This window comes from Mizuhopecten yessoensis, unplaced genomic scaffold (genome assembly GCF_002113885.1).
Source record: "Mizuhopecten yessoensis strain PY_sf001 unplaced genomic scaffold, ASM211388v2 scaffold3007, whole genome shotgun sequence".
NCBI classification, from domain to species: Eukaryota; Metazoa; Mollusca; class Bivalvia; order Pectinida; family Pectinidae; genus Mizuhopecten; species Mizuhopecten yessoensis.
This window is the reverse complement of record NW_018404829.1, coordinates 145,045-164,771: the sequence shown is the minus strand read 5'-3', so window position 1 is coordinate 164,771 and position 19,727 is coordinate 145,045. Positions and strand designations below refer to the sequence as shown.

General features: G+C 35.9%; 1 protein-coding gene across 1 annotated transcript in view; it reads right to left on the bottom strand.

Moving 5' to 3' along the window:
• Nucleotides 1–224: 224 nt before the first annotated feature.
• Nucleotides 225–19,727, bottom strand: part of LOC110446808 (carbohydrate sulfotransferase 15-like) — a 30,556-nt gene continuing 11,053 nt past the window's right edge. The window contains exons 2-7 of the mRNA XM_021492120.1: nt 7,550–7,787; nt 6,904–7,077; nt 3,302–3,458; nt 1,920–2,073; nt 1,068–1,215; nt 225–640 (exon numbers count right to left, since the gene is read on the bottom strand). Of these exons, the coding sequence (XP_021347795.1) occupies nt 453–640; nt 1,068–1,215; nt 1,920–2,073; nt 3,302–3,458; nt 6,904–7,077; nt 7,550–7,787 (1,059 nt within the window). The 3' untranslated portion in view covers nt 225–452. The remainder of the gene's footprint in view (nt 641–1,067; nt 1,216–1,919; nt 2,074–3,301; nt 3,459–6,903; nt 7,078–7,549; nt 7,788–19,727) is intronic.

Genomic DNA, 19,727 nt, shown 5'->3' with positions numbered 1-19,727 from the left:
CAAATACCTGCAAATACATGTTCACCCGTGACTGACAGTGCTTTATACACAAACCATAACACAACTCGACTAAATAGTGCCAAGTAAGCTTTATTTCACATCAAGGTAAAACCATTGATATCAATATTGTTATCAATATGAAATCTAATTAAAACAAAATGCTGTCTCTGGAATAACAAGTATTTTCTTCAAATAAAACACAACAATAAATATATTTGTACACATTTTATTAAAAGAAATATCATAAAAGGTTAGTATAACACAAGGCTACATATGCTCCAACCAATGGGATCAAATAGATTGTTACGTCATAATGTCTGAAGGACAAGTCTAGTAGCTTTTTACTTCCTTAAATGGGCACCACATTTGATATTGTGCGGTATATGTATTTATTGATATAAAAGCCACTCCAATTTCTGCTACCTTAAGTCAATATTGTTCCACTTTATAAGTTACCACTCATAACGTTTATCATTTAAAAGCATTGCTAGTTTTTTATTGAACGGTGCATAGAATTGATCCAGTGTTAGTCTGGTTTCCGGTAACATAGGGGGCGCGTCACTATCCTCCTTCCGGTCTTGACGTGTGTTTGTTGGTGCTGCCGATGACATCTCATTAAGAAGGCCATCAGATATAGGAGCTGTGATCAATAAAATGATTTATATATAAAAAAAGTTTACGATTTCTCGGAAGGTATACAGAGAATCTGTCATTCGTTTCCCTTGATATTAGATTTATGATATGTGTTTTGAATTTTTCAATTTTGAGAGCGTTTTGATCAGGAAAAAGAAAACAAGAAAAAAACCTGTTATCTATTCATTTTGTATTTTACTTTCTGCCAACGTTAATGTGGCTACAATGACAGAGGAACCTATATAGACAGACAGTGAGTTCATTTTGAAGCTTACTGAAATTGTTGAGCTGTCGTATTGTGTTTCTTATAACCCCAAACCCAATCCTGCTTTATTAGAAATAGACAAAAACAATCAAGACCTGTAGTACATAATCTGTTTTCAAAAATATTTTGCCTGATTATAAATTTAGTAAAGCCATATGTGGATACTTACGTAAGTCCAGATATTTGAAGATATTCTGTAAGTGGTGCTTTGTGTCTACAGCATAATCTTCCAATCGAATGAAAAGGAACTGATCACGTGGAAATTTTTCCAACCAATCAGAAATATATATGTAGTAAATTCCCAAACGAAGACGAGCCTGTAAAAGATGAATATTAGTGTATAAGCTAAAACATAAACAAAGAAAGAAACGGAAAAGAGAAGGCACACAAAAAACGCCTACTGCCTGTAGACATTAGGATGATGTATTAACTCACCTTCCCTGTCACCTCTAGGTAGTACTGGTGTACACATGGCCTGATTCTGATTTCTATGACATTAAGACGATGTATGTACTCACCTTCCCTGTCACCTCTAGGTAGTATTGGTATACACATGGCCTGATTCTGATTTCTATGACATTAAGACGATGTATGTACTCACCTTCTCTGTCACCTCTAGGTAGTACTGGTTTACACATGGCTTGATTCTGACGTCTATTGACATTAAGACGATGTATGTACTCGCCTTCCCTGTCACCTCTATGTAGTACTGGTTTACACATGGCTTGATTCTGATGTCTATTGACATTAAGACGATGTATGTACTCGCCTTCCCTGTCACCTCTAGGTAGTACTGGTGTACGAATGGCTTGATTCTGATGTCTATTGACATTAAGACGATGTATGTACTCACCTTCCCTGTCGCCTTTAGGTAGTACTGGTGTACACATGGCCTGATTCTGATTTCTATTGAAAATAAGACGATGTATGTCCTCACCTTCCCTGTCGCCTCTAGGTAGTACTGGTATACCCATGGCTTGATTCTGAGGTCTATTGACATTAAAACGATGTATGTACTCACCTTCCCTGTCACCTCTAGGTAGTACTGGTGTACACATGGCCTGATTCCCCATTTCCGGAAACAACGTTTGTAGAGATCAATGGTGCTTGTCACAATTTCGTGAAATTGTTGGGGTGACTTGTGTTTATAGAAATGGAGGTAATCTGAGTAAAGTCTGAAAAACAGGTTAAATTGTTGTCACTTAGTGCAATTTCAAGCCAAACAATGATAAACAGATTACGGATCACATCGCTATATCTAGTTGGTTTGGTTTGGTTTGGTTTTATTTTGTTTAACGTCCTATTAACAGCTAATGCCGTTCAATGTCTTTTGTGTATGGGTGCATGTGTGTATGTGTGCTGGAGACAAGGTTTGTTGGTGTAATTGGCTCCGTGTGATAGCGCGGATCCGATGCCGACTGTATAGTGCTACCTCACTGAAATGCCATGCCGAAGGCACCAAGTACAGCATTCCGCCCGGTCACATTATACTGACAACAGGTGACGGTGTTGTTGGCATTACCCTAAATGCTGAACGTTAAGCAGAGAATAACAACTGAGAAAGGTGCAGAAGATTTATTTCGGTCGCTTTTGTGTCAACAAGTAGATGGCACAAAATCTAATCCCTGGTTCTGCAGGGGTTCCCTCATTAGTCGCCTCTTATGCTACATACAGTGGGGAACAGCAGGTGTAACCTTCCTCGATCCCCGACCTGCATGGGTGATCTAGTCGGTAATGATAACACACACCTGCCACAGTTTTGTCATAAAACATCAAATACCCCTAATTAAAAAAATATATATATAACATTAACGAATAAATATTCCGCTATATAACAACACTATATGACATACTTATCAGCTGTACAAGCTATGAATGTTATGAAGGCGTACCTCTGTTCTATGAAGAAAAGATCAAAATCCCCCATTGGCTTTAGTCTGCATTCATTTTTCTTTCGCACAATACCTATGATGTACTATTTATCATTTTTGAATGTAAATAAAGATATTTTAAAACATGAATGCTCTACACGTTAGTAGATTCTGCTTAATATTCGTATTACATACGAATGTGAAATCAGAGCAGGTTAAAGTTGAACTAGATCACGCAGCGGTTCGTCTATATATTCATTTGATAAAAAAGTAAAAGATGACGACGAAAACATGAGAGGGAGATGTAATATTTTATGACGCAACTGCCAAATATCAAACAAATATTAGACAGAGGCAAGATTAGGAAAACATTTCCTTCCGGACTTTTTAGACCTTGAGAACAAACTATTGTCTCCCCGACAATAAACAATACATCATTCATCTCCGAAAATAGATAAAACATCCTCAAAATACAAAAATATTACATAACTAAAACAATATAGTATGTTACATAAAAATGGTACAGTGTTACCTGTTGACTGGATTTCTTAGCATGATGATGAGTTTGGCGCAAGGGTTCATGTCGTGGACGAAGTCACCGGGGGTGTGGACGGGTACCATCCTGTCCTTGTTCTCTGGGAGCTGTGTGTACAGGTCCGAGTCCCAGATCGTGGACGGGCTGAAATCTCCTACACAAGTCAATACATGTGATTATGGCACTGTGGGCACGTGTAATTCTTCTATATGAGCCTTTTGTGGCTGTTTGTATCATTTTAAAGGTCCTACCATGTGTTAGAATGTTTTTGAACACCAATGCGTACAATGTGTAGTAACTGTCATATCATGATATGTGTACATCGTACAATATAGGAAAATAATGAAAACAAGTAATACACCATCCTCGATACTCCAGGGGTTACGGTTTCAATTTTGCTTTGACACATTCCAGGGGTGCAGAACGTGAAAGTGAGCGTTCCCCCTGGATATCGAGGATGTATACATACCTGTGAATGCACCTATACAAATTGACAATATAAATAATATGCCGAAAATGAATAAAAATACCGTTATCCCTCTTAAACTCTGAAAAGAGAGTTGTCTGGAAACCCTTTATTATACAATTTCCAAAGTAAGAGAAGAACTGGTTGATTTCAAAACAACTAAGAGTTAGTATATATTATATATACCATAACTTATGTATATGATATAAACCACTACTTATGTATATTATATCTACCACTACTTATGTATATTATATATACTACTACTTATGTATATTATATCTACCACTACTTATGTATATTATATATACCACTACTTATGTATATTATATAAACCACTACTTATGTATATTATATATAACACTACTTATGTATATTATATATAACATTACTTATGAATATTATATATAACACTGCTTATGTATTTTATATATAACACTACTTATGAATATCATATATACCACTACTTATGTATATTATACATAACACTACTTATGTGAATGATATATACCACTACTTATGTATATTATATATAACACTGCTTATGTATTTTATATATAACACTACTTATGTATATTATATATACCACTACTTATGTATATGATATATACCACTACTTATGTGTATGATATATAACACTCCTTATGTATATTATACATACCACTACTTATGTGTATTATATATCACACTACTTATGTATATTATATATAACACTACTTATGAATATCATATATACTACTGCTTATGTATTTTATATATAACACTACTTATGATATTCATAAGTAGTGTTATATATAATATACATAAGTAGTGGTATAGATAATATACATACGTAGTGTGATATATAATACACATAAGTAGTGGTATGTATAATATACATAAGTAGTGTTATATATCATACTCATAAGTAGTGGTATATATAATATACATAAGTACTGGTATGTATAATATACATAAGTAGTGGTATATATAATATACAGAAGTAGTGGTATATATAATATACATAAGTACTGTTATATATCATACACATAAGTAATGGTATATATAAAATACATAAGTAGTGGGATAGATAAAATACATAAGTAGTGGTATATATAAAATACATAAGTAGTGGTATATATAAAATACATAAGTAGTGGTATATATAATATACAGAAGTAGTGGTATATATAATATACATAAGTAGTGGTAGATATAATATACATAAGTAGTAGTATATATAATATACATAAGTAGTGGTAGATATAATATACATAAGTAGTAGTATATATAATATACATAAGTAGTGGTAGATATAATATACATAAGTAGTAGTATATATAATATACATAAGTAGTGGTAGATATAATATACATAAGTAGTAGTATATATAATATACATAAGTAGTGGTATATATCATTCACATAACTAGTGTTATGTATAATATACATAAGTAGTGGTATATTATCTATACCACTACTTATGTATATTATATATAACACTGGTTATGTATATTATATATACCACTACTTATGTGTATTATATATCACACTACTTATGTATATTATATATAACACAGCTTATGTATATTATATATACCACTACTTATGTATTTTATATATACCATTACTTATGTGTATGATATATAAGAGTACTTATTTATATTATATATACCACTACTTATGTATATTATGTATACCACTACTCATGTATATTATATATACCACTACTTATGTGTATTATATATCACACTACTTATGTATATTATATATAACACTACTTATGAATATCATATATACTACTGCTTATGTATTTTATATATAACACTACTTATGTATATTATATATACCACTATTTATGTATATTATATATACCACTACTTATGTATATTATATATAACACTGCTTATGTATTTTATATACAACACTACTTATGAATATCATATATACCACTACTTATGTATATTATACATAACACTACTTATGTGAATGATATATGCCACTACTTATGTATATTATATATAACACTGGTTATGTATATTATATATACCACTACTTATGTGTATTATATATCACACTACTTATGTATATTATCTATACCACTACTTATGTATATTATATATACCACTACTTATGTGTATGATATATAACACTACTTATGTATATTATACATACCACTACTTATGTATATTATATATACCACTACTTATGTATATTATATATTACACTTATACCACTACTTATGTATATTATATATAACACTTCTTATGTGTATTAAATATACCACTACTTATGTATATTATATATACCACTACTTATGTATATTATATATAACACTACTTATGTATATTATATATACCACTACTTATGTATATTATATATACCACTACTTATGTATATTATATATTACACTTATACCACTACTTATGTATATTATATATAACACTTCTTATGTGTATTATATATACCACTACTTATGTATATTATATATACCACTACTTATGTATATTATATATAACACTACTTATGTGTATGATATATAACACTACTTATGTATATTATGTATACCACATTACCTATTTCTTATATACCACTACTTATGTATATTATATATAACACTACTTATGTATATTATATATAACACTACTTATGTATATCATACATACCACTACTTATGTATATTATATATACCACTACTTATGTACATTACATATAACACTACTTATATATATTATATATAACACTACTTATGTGTATGATATATAACACTACTTATGAGTTAGTATGTTTATTATATATACCACTACTTATGTACATTACATATAACACTACTTATATATATTATATATAACACTACTTATGTATATTAAATATACCACTACTTATGTGTATTATATATAACACTACTTACCTATATTATATATACCACTACTTATGAGTTAATATGTATATTATATATAACACAACTTATGTATATTATATATACCAATTCTTATGAGTTATTATGTATGTTATATATGCCACTACTTATGTCTATTAAAGTTACGACAGACCTCGTTAGGTTAAATATCCTTCCTGGTATGCAGAGCATTACCTGTATCTTTATAGTTTGTTAAATGAAATACCTTGGACAATACCATTTGTGATTGCGTTACCTGTAATTCTGTCTTCACAGGACATATATGGACTTGCACCGGAAGTGACGACAGTGGTGGTGGTGGTGGTGTTAGAGTTATATGGATCGTAGCACCATTTTAAGATTTCCGTCAAAGGAGAAAACACTCTGAGGTACATCCGGAATCCCTTATGTAGATCACGCACGTGCTGAACTGTCCAAATTTTTTTTATTACGTGTTAAACTAACATTAATATGCATACCAATTATTCTTTTTGAAGTAAATGATGCAATGCTATTAGAAACACTGGCAGAATACTTAACAAGACGTAAAATACCATTTAGCCAATATTTTTAACGAAATTGTAAATTTATAGTAACTACATTACTAAATCATCAAAACAAGGCAAACATGCCGAACTTGTTATTGAGATATAATCATCAAGTAATCAAATCAATTTTTGTATATTAAAAAAAAATGAAAGGAATTTTCACAGATTATCAACCATGTTCATTTTATTTTGATGCAAAAGTATTCTCGCGGAAATATTTTCACTCATTATGGATATAAACTGTAGATAACTATTACATCTTCATAACTTGTGTTGTTTCTGTCTAGTTCTTTTTGTTTGTTTTTTGTTTTAATTTTTAACGGTAAAAATGGCAAAGCGTATGAATATACTTACTTATCCGCTTCCCCTTCGCATTTCTCCCTAGCGGGAAGAAACGATACCTCGTTATCCAATGGATTTCTTTGAACAATGGAGGTACGTAACCCGGATGTAGTTTGATCCTGTTGAAGAGATCGGTGGTGCCACATTTTGGGAACCCCAGCACGAAGAAGTAAGGGACACAACCTAGCAATCCCTTTTCCCCACGCCAACATGGATTTTTGTAGGACGGAGACCAAAACCACTGGCGGCTCTGAAAACGCACAGTGAAAACACACATAAAAAAACACGTTACATAATTCAAGTTCAAAGTGAGTGCCAGTACTGAAAACATATAAAAGCAATTGTCCTTTCCGGTTGGAAGGTATACTTAGAAATGTTACTGAAAGAAGGGGAGTAATATATATAAGAACAAGGTATGCTAAGGACATACGTAACGTCTAGTGAGGTATCTCACGGCTAGACCCTGTAACTGTTCTACCCACACATACTGTACAGGGACGAGTTCCCTCGTCATAACATAATAATATACGAGGCCCATAGAAAATCTTCCTTATACAAAAAATAACGAACACACAAAGTTGGTCACTGCACGACTGGCAATCACGTTTTGACATAAAATACCTTGGTAAAACCCATTACAACTTAAATGCATGTTCACTTGTTAAAATATGTACTTCACTACTGACACAGTGTGTTAGTCATCGCTAGTTTTATTGGATTCCAGGTAAACTTACACACAGACACTAATTAGTTTTAATGAGAGTGAGAAATCGGGGTTTTTTCCTGATTATTTGCATGCGATGAAAGAGTCCTTTCAAGCAAATATCTTCCATATGCTGATATTTAAGCAGGTACATTTTTTCATCACGAGGAGGAATGATTTGATTGCCCGACATTGCTGACTTGATCATAACTATTTGTGATATTTTCCGTTCCATATTCGATTGTTAAAAAGAGCTGAAATATTTGTATCCAATATGAAATTCACACGTCTATCTTACATTTATTGTCTACAGACGGCCGGGTAAATTGATCACGACACGACCTGTCTACAGATGGCCGGGTAAATTGATCACGACACGACCTGTCTACAAACGGCCGGGTAAATTGATCACGACACGACCTGTCTACAGACGGCCGGGTAAATTGATCGCGACAGTACCTGTTGACAGTACCACATCCCACCCAATCCTGATATACATACTCTGTGTATATCATATTGTCACTTACAATATCTATTGACAAATACACATATGTTTATGATGTATCGTATCAATTCAAGCGTCGGACGCCAATATGTCAGGTAGGACGTGCAAGTTATGTTATTACAGGTCATCAGTTTGTATATAATGAACGGTCAACAAACACGGGCTAAAGGAAACTGACCGCACGTGGAACGGTACACATAACTTGGTGTAAGGAATAAGTACCAGCGTGAAGAATACGGTTAAAGAGTATTTGCTATCACTAATTCCTTTTGTTTTACGTATGAGTATCTTTTAGTCTGTGGTACATGCATAACTGACTGTGGTATATTATACTTGGGTTGAAATGTTGTTATCCATTCTGTAAGTGGACCCTTGGGGTTGTTGAATTGGAAATAAATAAACAAATAAAATAAAGGAAAAACGTTACTCCAAGCCACATACTGCGTTATGATGTTATCAAACAGCCAGAGAAGATGTGATTACAAAGTCGTGTAGTTTTTATACATGAATTTAGTTTGGAAAGTGAAAAAAACCATTAAATCAAGCGCCTTATATGCAACGGAGGACGTGTGCAATAACAGACTATTATAAACACTTTTAATGGATGTATCAGCATTCAATACCTTAAAGAATATACTGTATATTAAAAGCCTGGTTTAATTATGACTTTTTTATCGTTAATGGATACTCACATTTAGTTTAAACAGTAATTTTATTCAATATATGGCAGTGACAAAATAATACAAAATCAACAAAGAGGATTCAAAAACAAGTACATAAGTACTTATATTAATTCGTCTACCATTTAGATTTGTTGGTATATTTTACTTGTCATATCGGTTTATAAAGCACCATGAAGCATGCTATACATACGATATGTTGTATTAGCCACAATACGTCATACCGTCTGGAGACTAATTGGTGAACAGAGAATCATAACATAATTATATTTTGAATCAACGTGTTTATATTTTTAAACTTAGGCTTGCCATCAACACATTAAACTTATTCTTTTATCACCTATTTTGTGTATGTGTACCGTCAAAGGATTTTGACAGCACGATATTTTGGAAATGTTATACATGCATATACACAGATGTTAAATGCTGGTTTCAACAATAGGCTATTGTTTATGTACAAAGTGATGTACTTTATAACAAAATAAAATATTGGGCATTCAACGTTAACATTGACAACATACAATGTCAAAGCAAAGAAATAGAACAGCAATCAAATACTGTCGTAAACGTATAACCTTTCTCTTTACATGGACATATGACCACTGGTAGGATATAGCTAACTCATCATATATTACAATAGTACTACCTGTGTGATACCGGAAGTCGTGACAGCGTCACACAGGAAACACGTGTCAGCTAATCAAGTTTATACCATGTCAATCAACACCTCCTTTGATCATGCTGACCTTTACCTACACAGTCTATATGATTGCCTGTCTAAGGTTGACAGGTTAACGTGACAACTGCCACATAGTAAAATTAACATTTTGTCCGTTAATAAAATTAGTTCTGTTTGAGTCTATGCCGTGTCGTATTTCAAAGAAATACGCATGCAGCTTTTGTTAAAATCTGGTTTTTCGAAAATGGGTGAACGTACCATTAATAACACAAAGTAAATTTCATAACCACGACACCAAACCAAAGTTGAGACGTCATAGACATAGATATTGTAGAACAAATTGAGAATTTCACACCCAGTCAGAACCTAAAGAGAAGATTGATGTTAATGGAGTAAACTGGCATGGTTAATGAGATGTTGTTTGTGAAAAATGGACCTTTACACGGATATGGTTCCGTTATCACGGTGTGCCAGGGCATATGTCATCCAAGGTGGAATCACGCCATCTGTAATGATTCAGTTCTCGGAAAATAGCAGAAAAGTCTGCACCCCGAGGGATAATCTTTTTAATACAGCGACAAATCCCTTTATTTTATTTAAGTATCGTAGCTTATTCCGTTACGATACACGATTCATTTTAGGACTGGTTTCAGTATTCAGAACTGAACGGGTTTCACAATTATTCCGGCACAACTTTAGCATGGCTAGGTTCGGGTAAGGTTATATCGGATATGGGACAAACTAAAACATTTGTAAAAACAGGAAACTTTGAGAATATCTTTTCATATGATATGTTACAGATTAGAACGAATCATTTATCACTGACGTTTGTCTCAATGTATTGCCTTACGTGAAACGTCACCAACCTCGGAAGACATCACACGTCATTCCTTACCACGGCTAACGACATATAACGCTACGTAATAGCCATGGCATGCTTTCTGTTTGGTTGTGTATAACGTTCATCTTTCAGGACACCGAACGAATTCAGAGTGAAGAGAAAACCACAATTGCCGTCAATAAAAAGGAAAGCCGTCCTTTTCTATTTACAGAAAACATCCGCATTTTTCCTTTTTGTGCCTGTGGCAAAAACTGAAATAAAAAAGTCATGAAGCACCGACAAAGAGATAAATGCAACGGACATCAGTTCCAAGATTTTCCGGTTATATTTCATCCTTCCGAAAATAACCGATGAAGGCCGATGGAGTGTGACGTGCTTGAGACGCCATAGTAAGATAATCTCTGGACGATGTTTCCTTTGTGCTAGTATCATAATTTATGTGATAGATTTTTTCACTCAGAATGTATGTTAGTTTTTGTCTACATAAACATGCTTGGGTTAAAACACAATTTTCTTTGCTTCAAGGATACACTTCCGGTTTCACCACTGGACGTCTACTTCCGGACGAAAAAAAAATAAAGACAATGTGTAATAACCGGAAAATCTTGGAACTGATGTCCGTTGCATTTATCTCTTTGTCGGTGCTTCATGACTTTTTTATTTCAGTTTTTTGCCACAGGCACAAAAAATTAAAAAAAAAGCGGATGTTTTCTGAAGATCATTTTTGACATCCTGGAGATATCTTCAAAAAGAGCTGCATTAAACCAATGAGTCAACGAGTGCATTTGACGTGTAACTCTAACTGAATCATGTCTAGTAAATGGAAAAGGCATAATTATATATTAGAAAGAGATTTGTCGGTTTATCTAAAAATTATCTGTCGATGTGTAGATTTCATTAGAGGTCACGTGATTGCCCACATTTGTCCTTAGCAAAACATAACATCAGTCAAGATAATGGACTTGACAAGGCACACATTAACAACAAAAGATTGTATTGGTGACACAGCATGCAATTTCAATATCATAACAGTGCATATGTCTTCAGATGTGGTTGAAACAGTGTGAATTTGCAGGGGAAAGTTTATCCTGGAGTTAGGAGAGCGTTCATCTGTTGTCAAAATATGTCGTTCCCGCATTATGAAACATCATGGGGGTCGTACAAAGTAACCTGAAACATGACAACGTTTGTCAGGTAGGCATGTAATGTATGAGATCAAGTTATAAAGAGCAGGAATAATTCCTTATCGTAGGAGGCTTAAGGAATGTGTATGATATTTACCAACAACCACAACACTTGATAAGGCAATGATTAACAATGATGACCGCTATCAATCTTAGTCATGTTAGATGTGTAATGGTATACAGGTGTGCATAGGTATATTCTGCAGGGATCTATGTAAATTATGTTTTCGTAATTTGTTTGTTTATTTGTCAAAATTTATCGCGATAACAGGGATTTGTATAAGACGCTGACTTAGAATTGGTTGGTTTTGAAGTCACATGGTTAGTACCGTGTCCAACCTCCGTTTATTCAGACTGAAACATCAATGTAGTCGTCAAAAACGGCGGATAGTGTGAGCAGGGATGTTTTCTTATTTATCTGTCGACACTGTTACTGTTAGTAGATTCCAACCGCTCCTCGCCTCTGTTATATCTTGTCAGATATATATCCGGTACTAACTCGATATAATATTTACACATTGTAGGTGTAGGTTGTATCAGGATTGCCGTCTCTTAATATAATCCATATTAACCAGATTATTAAAATATTACGTCAGTGACGCACTTCATTGTCTTATAGTATCCGTATAGTATCGTTCAGTAGACGGATATCATTCGGGGGCGATCTGAACTTACACCATCGTGTCATTATATGTTAGATGTAGGACACGGAATTGACACTCCTGGTCACTGTTAGATGTAGGACACGGAGTTGACACTCCTGGTCACTGTTAGGTGTAGGACACGGAATTGACACTCCAGGTCACTGTTAGATGTAGGACACAGAATTGACACTCCTGGTCACTGTAAGATGTAGAACACAGAATTGACCCTCCTGGTCACTGTTAGATGTAGGACAGGGAATTGACACTCCTGGTCACTGTAAGATGTAGAACACAGAATTGACACTCCTGCTCACTGTTAGATGTAGAACACGGAATTGACTCTCCTGGTCACTGTTAGATGTAGAACACAGAATTGACACTCCTGCTCACTGTTAGATGTAGAACACGGAGTCGAAACTCCTGGTCACTATTAGATGTAGGACACGGAATTGATACTCCTGGTCACTGTTAGATGTAGTACACGGAATTGACACTCCTGGTCGCTGTTAGATGTAGGACACGGAGTTGACACTCCTGGTCACTGTTAGACGTAGGACACGGAATTGACACTCCAGGTCACTGTTAGATGTAGGACACCTGTTACTGTTAGTAGATTCCAACCGCTCCTCGCCTCTGTTATATCTTGTCAGATATATATCCGGTACTAACTCAATATAATATTTACACATTGTAGGTGTAGGTTGTATCAGGATTGCCGTCTCTTAATATAATCCATATTTACCAGATTATTAAAATATTACGTCAGTGACGCACTTCATTGTCTTCTAGTATCCGTATAGTATCGTTCATTAGACGGATATCATTCGGGGGCGATCTGAACTTACACCATCGTGTCATTATATGTTTGATGTAGGACACGGAATTGACACCCCTGGTCACTGTTAGATGTAGGACGCGAAATTGACACTCCAGGTCACTGTTAGATGTAGGACACCGAATTGACACTCCTGGTCACTGTTCGATGTAGGACACGGAATTGACACCCCTGGTCACTGTTAGATGTAGGACACCGAATTGACACTCCTGGTCACTGTAAGATGTAGAACACGGAATTGACAATCCTGGTCACTGTTAGATGTAGGCCACGGAATTGACACTCCTGGTCAATGTTAGATGTAGGACACGGAATTGCCACTCATGGTCACTGTAAGATGTAGAACACGGAATTGACAATCCTGGTCACTGTTAGATGTAGGACATGGAATTGACACTCCTGGTCACTGCTAGATGTAGGACACGGAATTGACGCTCCTGGTCACTGTTAGATGTAGTACACGGAATTGACACTCCTGGTCGCTGTTAGATGTAGGACACGGAGTTGACACTCCTGGTCACTGTTAGAGTTAGGACACGGAATTGACACTCCTGTGTTAGTAGATTCCAACCGCTCCTCGCCTCTGTTATATCTTGTCAGATATATATCCGGTACTAACTCAATATAATATTTACACATTGTAGGTGTAGGTTGTATCAGGATTGCCGTCTCTTAATATAATCCATATTAACCAGATTATTAAAATATTACGTCAGTGACGCACTTCATTGTCTTATAGTATCCGTATAGTATCGTTCAGTAGACGGATATCATTCGGGGGCGATCTGAACTTACACCATCGTGTCCTTATTTGTTAGATGTAGGACACGGAATTGCCACTCATGGTCACTGTAAGATGTAGAACACAGAATTGACACTCCTGCTCACTGTTAGATGTAGAACACGGAAGTGGCATGCCTGGTCACTGTTAGATGTAGAACACGGAGTTGACACTCCTGGTCACTGTTAGGTGTAGAACACGGAATTGACACTCCTGTTCACTGTTAGATGTAGGACACGGAATTGACACTCCTGGTCACTGTAAGATGTAGAACACAGAATTGACACTCCTGGTCACTGTTAGATGTAGAACACGGAATTGACACTCCTGGTCACTGTAAGATGTAGAACACAGAATTGACACTCCTGCTCACTGTTAGATGTAGAACACGGAATTGAAACTCCTGGTCGCTGTTAGATCTAGGACACGGAATTGACACTCCTGGTCACTGTAAGATGTAGAACACGGATTTTAACTCCTGGTCACTGTTAGATGTAGAACACGGAGTTGACACTCCTGGTCACTGTTAGATGTAGCACACGGAATTGACACTCCTGGTCACTGTAAGATGTAGAACACGGAATTGACACTCCTGGACACTGTTAGATGTAGGACACGGAATTGAACTCCTGGTCACTGTTAGATGTAGAACACGGAATTGACACTCCTAGTCACTGTTAGATGTAGGACACGGAATTGAGACTCCTGGTCACTGTTAGATGTAGAACACGGAGTTGACACTCCTGGTCACTGTTAGATGTAGCACACGGAATTGACACTCCTGGTCACTGATAGATGTAGAACACGGAATTGACACTCCTGGTCACTGTAAGATGTAGAACACGGATTTTAACTCCTGGTCACTGTTAGATGTAGAACACGGAATTGCCACTCCTGGTCACTGTTAGATGTAGGACCCGGAATTGACACTCCTGGTCACTGTTAGATGTGGGACACGGAATTGACACTCCTGGTCACTATTAGCTGTAGAACACGGAATTGACACTCCTGGTCAGTGTTAGATGTAGGACACGGAATTGACACTCGTGGTCACTGTTAGATGTAGGACACGGAGTTGACACTCCTGGTCACTGTTAGATGTGGGACACGGAATTGACACTCCTGGTCACTATTAGCTGTAGAACACGGAATTGACACTCCTGGACACTGTTAGATGTAGGACACGGAATTGCCACTCATGGTCACTGTAAGATGTAGAACACAGAATTGACACTCCTGGTCACTGTTAGATGTAGAACTCGGAATTGACACTCCTGGTCACTGTTAGGTGTAGGACACGGAATTGACACTCCTGGTCACTATTAGCTGTAGAACACGGAATTGACACTCCTGGTCACTGCTAGATGTAGGACACGGAATTGACACTCCTGGTCACTGATCTTTCCGCCGGCAGTTAACATCACGAAAGTGATGAGACAATGTTAAAGATTAAAAAAACTGTCAGCTAGCACAAACAAAGCAATACCAATGTACTTTTTATTGCATGGCCACATGTGCAATAAAACCGGTGACTCTCGTGTTCAGGTAAAATTTATTCTTGTGTTTGTTGCCTGTACTTCTTGTTCTCGCTATATTTCTATTTAAGTACTGGTAGGTATGAACACTTGCTGGGCAGCTTGCTGTATTGTAATCCACTGACCTGGTGTACAAAGCGCTGTATACTACGGTCAAAGGGCACTTAGTAGTGTTGACAGACATATATATGACTCTTTCATGTTATAATGAATTGTTTTATGCAAAGACAAGTGAATAAATATGTCACTTTCACACGTATCAACGCCAAATGAAAGTCATTCATCCATTTGTAGGATTTGTCAGAAAAGTGTGGGAATGCCCTATCAGAGACGGGCTCGTTCTGCACTGGTATTGGAACTCTGTAATGACCAGTAAATTTCTGTGGTGACCATTAACTTTCTGTAATGACCAGTAACGTTCTATGATGACCAGTAACGTTCTGTGGTGACCAGTTACGTTCTGTGGTGACCAGTAACTATCTATGGTGACCAGTAACTATCTGTGGTGATCAGTAACGTTCTGTGGTGACCAGTAACGTTCTGTGGCGATCAGTAACTATCTGTGGTGACCAGTAACTATCTGTGGTGACCAGTAACGTTCTATGATGACCAATAACGTTCTATGATGACCAGTAACGTTCTGTGGTGACCAGTAACGTTCTATGATGACCAGTAACTTTCTGTGGTGACCAGTAACGTTCTGTGGTGACCAGTAACATTATGTGGTGACCAGTAACGTTCTATGATGACCAGTAACTTTCTGTGGTGACCAGTAACTATCTGTGGTGACGAGTAACGTTCTGTGGTGACCAGTAACTATCTGTGGTGACCAGTAACATTATGTGGTGACCAGTAACTTTCTGTGGTAACCAGTAACGTTCTGTGGTGACCAGTAACTATCTGTGGTGACCAGTAACTTTCTGTGGTGACCAGTAACATATGTGGTGACCAGTAACTTTCTGTGGTGACCAGTAACTTTCTGTGGTGACCAGTAACGTTCTGTGGTGACCAGTAACTTTCTGAGGTGACCAGTTATGTTCTGTGGTGACCAGTAACGTACTGTGGTGACCAGTAACAAAATGTAAAGTTGTCTTGGTTTTGCAAAAGACATCTTCTCCGCCCGCGAGTGGACGCACTTTTATATGTATCGCCTGGTGTATGTGATGTATGTTACGTGTTCCGTTAAAGCACGATTCTTGTCAAGTTTTCATTTAATTCTTTACTGCTGAAACAAAATTCGTTTTTTATGCAAAATGTTGTACATTCCGGGTCAAATATTTTTTTCTAAAATACAACTGTTTATGCTACATACCAAATAAAATAAGCCACTTCAAAAACGATGAAGACCCAAGTGTCTGGCGTAGAATTTCCTCGTGTTACTAGTATCCATTTATTTTCAAAAACAGAAATAAGTGATCTGCATATAGATTTACATCGGTAGTAGAATTTAAGATAAAACAAACAACTTAATTCAACTGACTGCTTATATCTTAAAAATATATCTTGTCGTACGTTCGTTATTTGTCTTATAATTTCATCTTGCTTGTAACAAGCATTTTCATTGGCTTAAACATTTATGTTATCAGCCCATAACGTAAAAAATGACGTCGCCGTTTGTAACGTCGCTTTTGATTGGCTGATACTGCAGCGCAATAATTTCTAAGAGAAAAGAGTCCATCAATAAAAGTGGATTTCCACAGGGATTGTGTATAGTAGATTAAATCATAAGGATTAACTTGAATATATGTTTCATGTTATGGAGCTATAACACAAAAAACCGAAGTGTACTCTCATCATAAACCAATTCGCGGTTTATTTAGAGTACACTCCGTTTTTTTGTGTTATATCTCCATAACATGAAAAAGATATTAAAGTTAATCCTTAAATTTAAGAATAGAGCCCCCCAAAAATAGTCTTAAGAGCTGCTTAGTTGTTAAGCGTTTTACATTAATTTGAAGATACAGATTAGCAATAATGGACGGACTGGTCGAGTGGTCAACACTCCGGCCTTCCAAGCAGGCGGCCGGTGTTCGATCCCCGAAGTCGTCATACGTATGGAATATTCAGAGAAAGTGTTTTTCTTCTGCCCACACAACTTCAACAACCCATGTGGAGTTTAAAAAGGTCTGGGGTGGTGTTGCGGTATCTGTGCTGTAGCATTCAAGTGAGGTGGTACTATAAATGATACCGTTGGAAGTACGGTCCCACTACAAACAGAATACAATACAACTCCAACACACACACACAGACATACACACATAGGGTGATATTAGCCAGGCGGCATAGGACTAGTAGTTAGCGCCTGATAAGGCAGCTCCTGCGAATTCCTCAATATTGTATTGATTAATGTAAATGCTAATTGCATTGACTGTATAAAATTGTATATCTATGTACTGTAAAGCGCTTTAGAGTGGCGTATGTTAGCTACATAGGACGCTAAATCAAATGTTGTATATTTATTTATTTTTTATTTATTTAGAAGTCCCTTCAGACTAGAAATAATTATGAAATAACATAACTTAATCAAAAAGCATTTAATATAATATTCTTCAGTGACAATTCAACATACAAGGTCTGAACACCAGAGATGCTAACAAACTTAATTTTAAACTTTATGTAGAAAATATAAGTTTCTACTTTAAACCATAAATCTATGGAATTGTCCATTTCAAGGTAAAGGGCACAACATGGCCAATCTAATTCCAGTTCCTATCAGTCATCATGTGGCAGCTGAATCGGATAAGTCTGCTGAACGCTTTTATAACTTATAAACTATACTTCTTCAAACGATCATCTGTTTGATCACCGTTGCTAGGTAACCACAGACCACTGAAACAGTTGAACAGTATTGCTTATATTGATCTTAAAACAAAACTGCTTCGTTGATTTACACGTTTAACTATGGTCGACATCATGGTTTTATTGGAGGTTTCCTCGTGTGAATTGACTTCGATGTTGTTAGTTTGCTGTTACTACCCCGTTCTAACTTTGAGGACGTGAATTTACCTAGGTTTGACCTAATTTATATGGCGGACAAGCAGCAGGCGCTTTCCCTCCTGAACACTTACTCCTATTGTCTTTGCATTGTTTCAATGCAAATTTTCTGTGGTCATATTTTGCCCTAGCTTTCATCGATTTTGAGTTAAAGTAGCGTTACTATTAATTTCCGTTTTCTCAAACGTTGTTTCTGAAAAATAGTAAATATATACATAGAACATCTTTTCGTTTGAATGCACATCCACTAGTCACTGAATGGAGACTGAAAATTTGCATATTTACCATGGAGTGCAAATGAAAACAGATCAATGCTCAAACTATCAGCGATATTTTATTTGGTTTGACATGACGTTGTGATTGTCAGTGTGACAGTCGACGATCCACACCCTGACACTGGTCGTTAATCACTACAGGTTGTTTAGTGCAGACCTGTCTATATTGTTCCATCAATGACAACAAAACAAAAACCTCGAAAATACCTACAGAAATACCGTTGAATCTCTGCAGAAAAACAAACTACCGTCAAATCTCTGCAGAAAAACAAAAAACCGTTAAATCTCTGCAGAAATACAAACTACCGTTAAATCTCTGCAGAAATACAAATACCGTTAAATCTCTGCAGAAATACAAACTACCTTTAAATCTCTGCAGAAATACAAACTACTGTTAAATCTCTGCAGAAATACAAACTACCGTTAAATCTCTGCAGAAATACAAACTACCGTTAAATCTCTACAGAAATACAAACTACCGTTAAATCTCTGCAGAAATACAAACTACCGTTAAATCTCTGCAGAAATACAAAC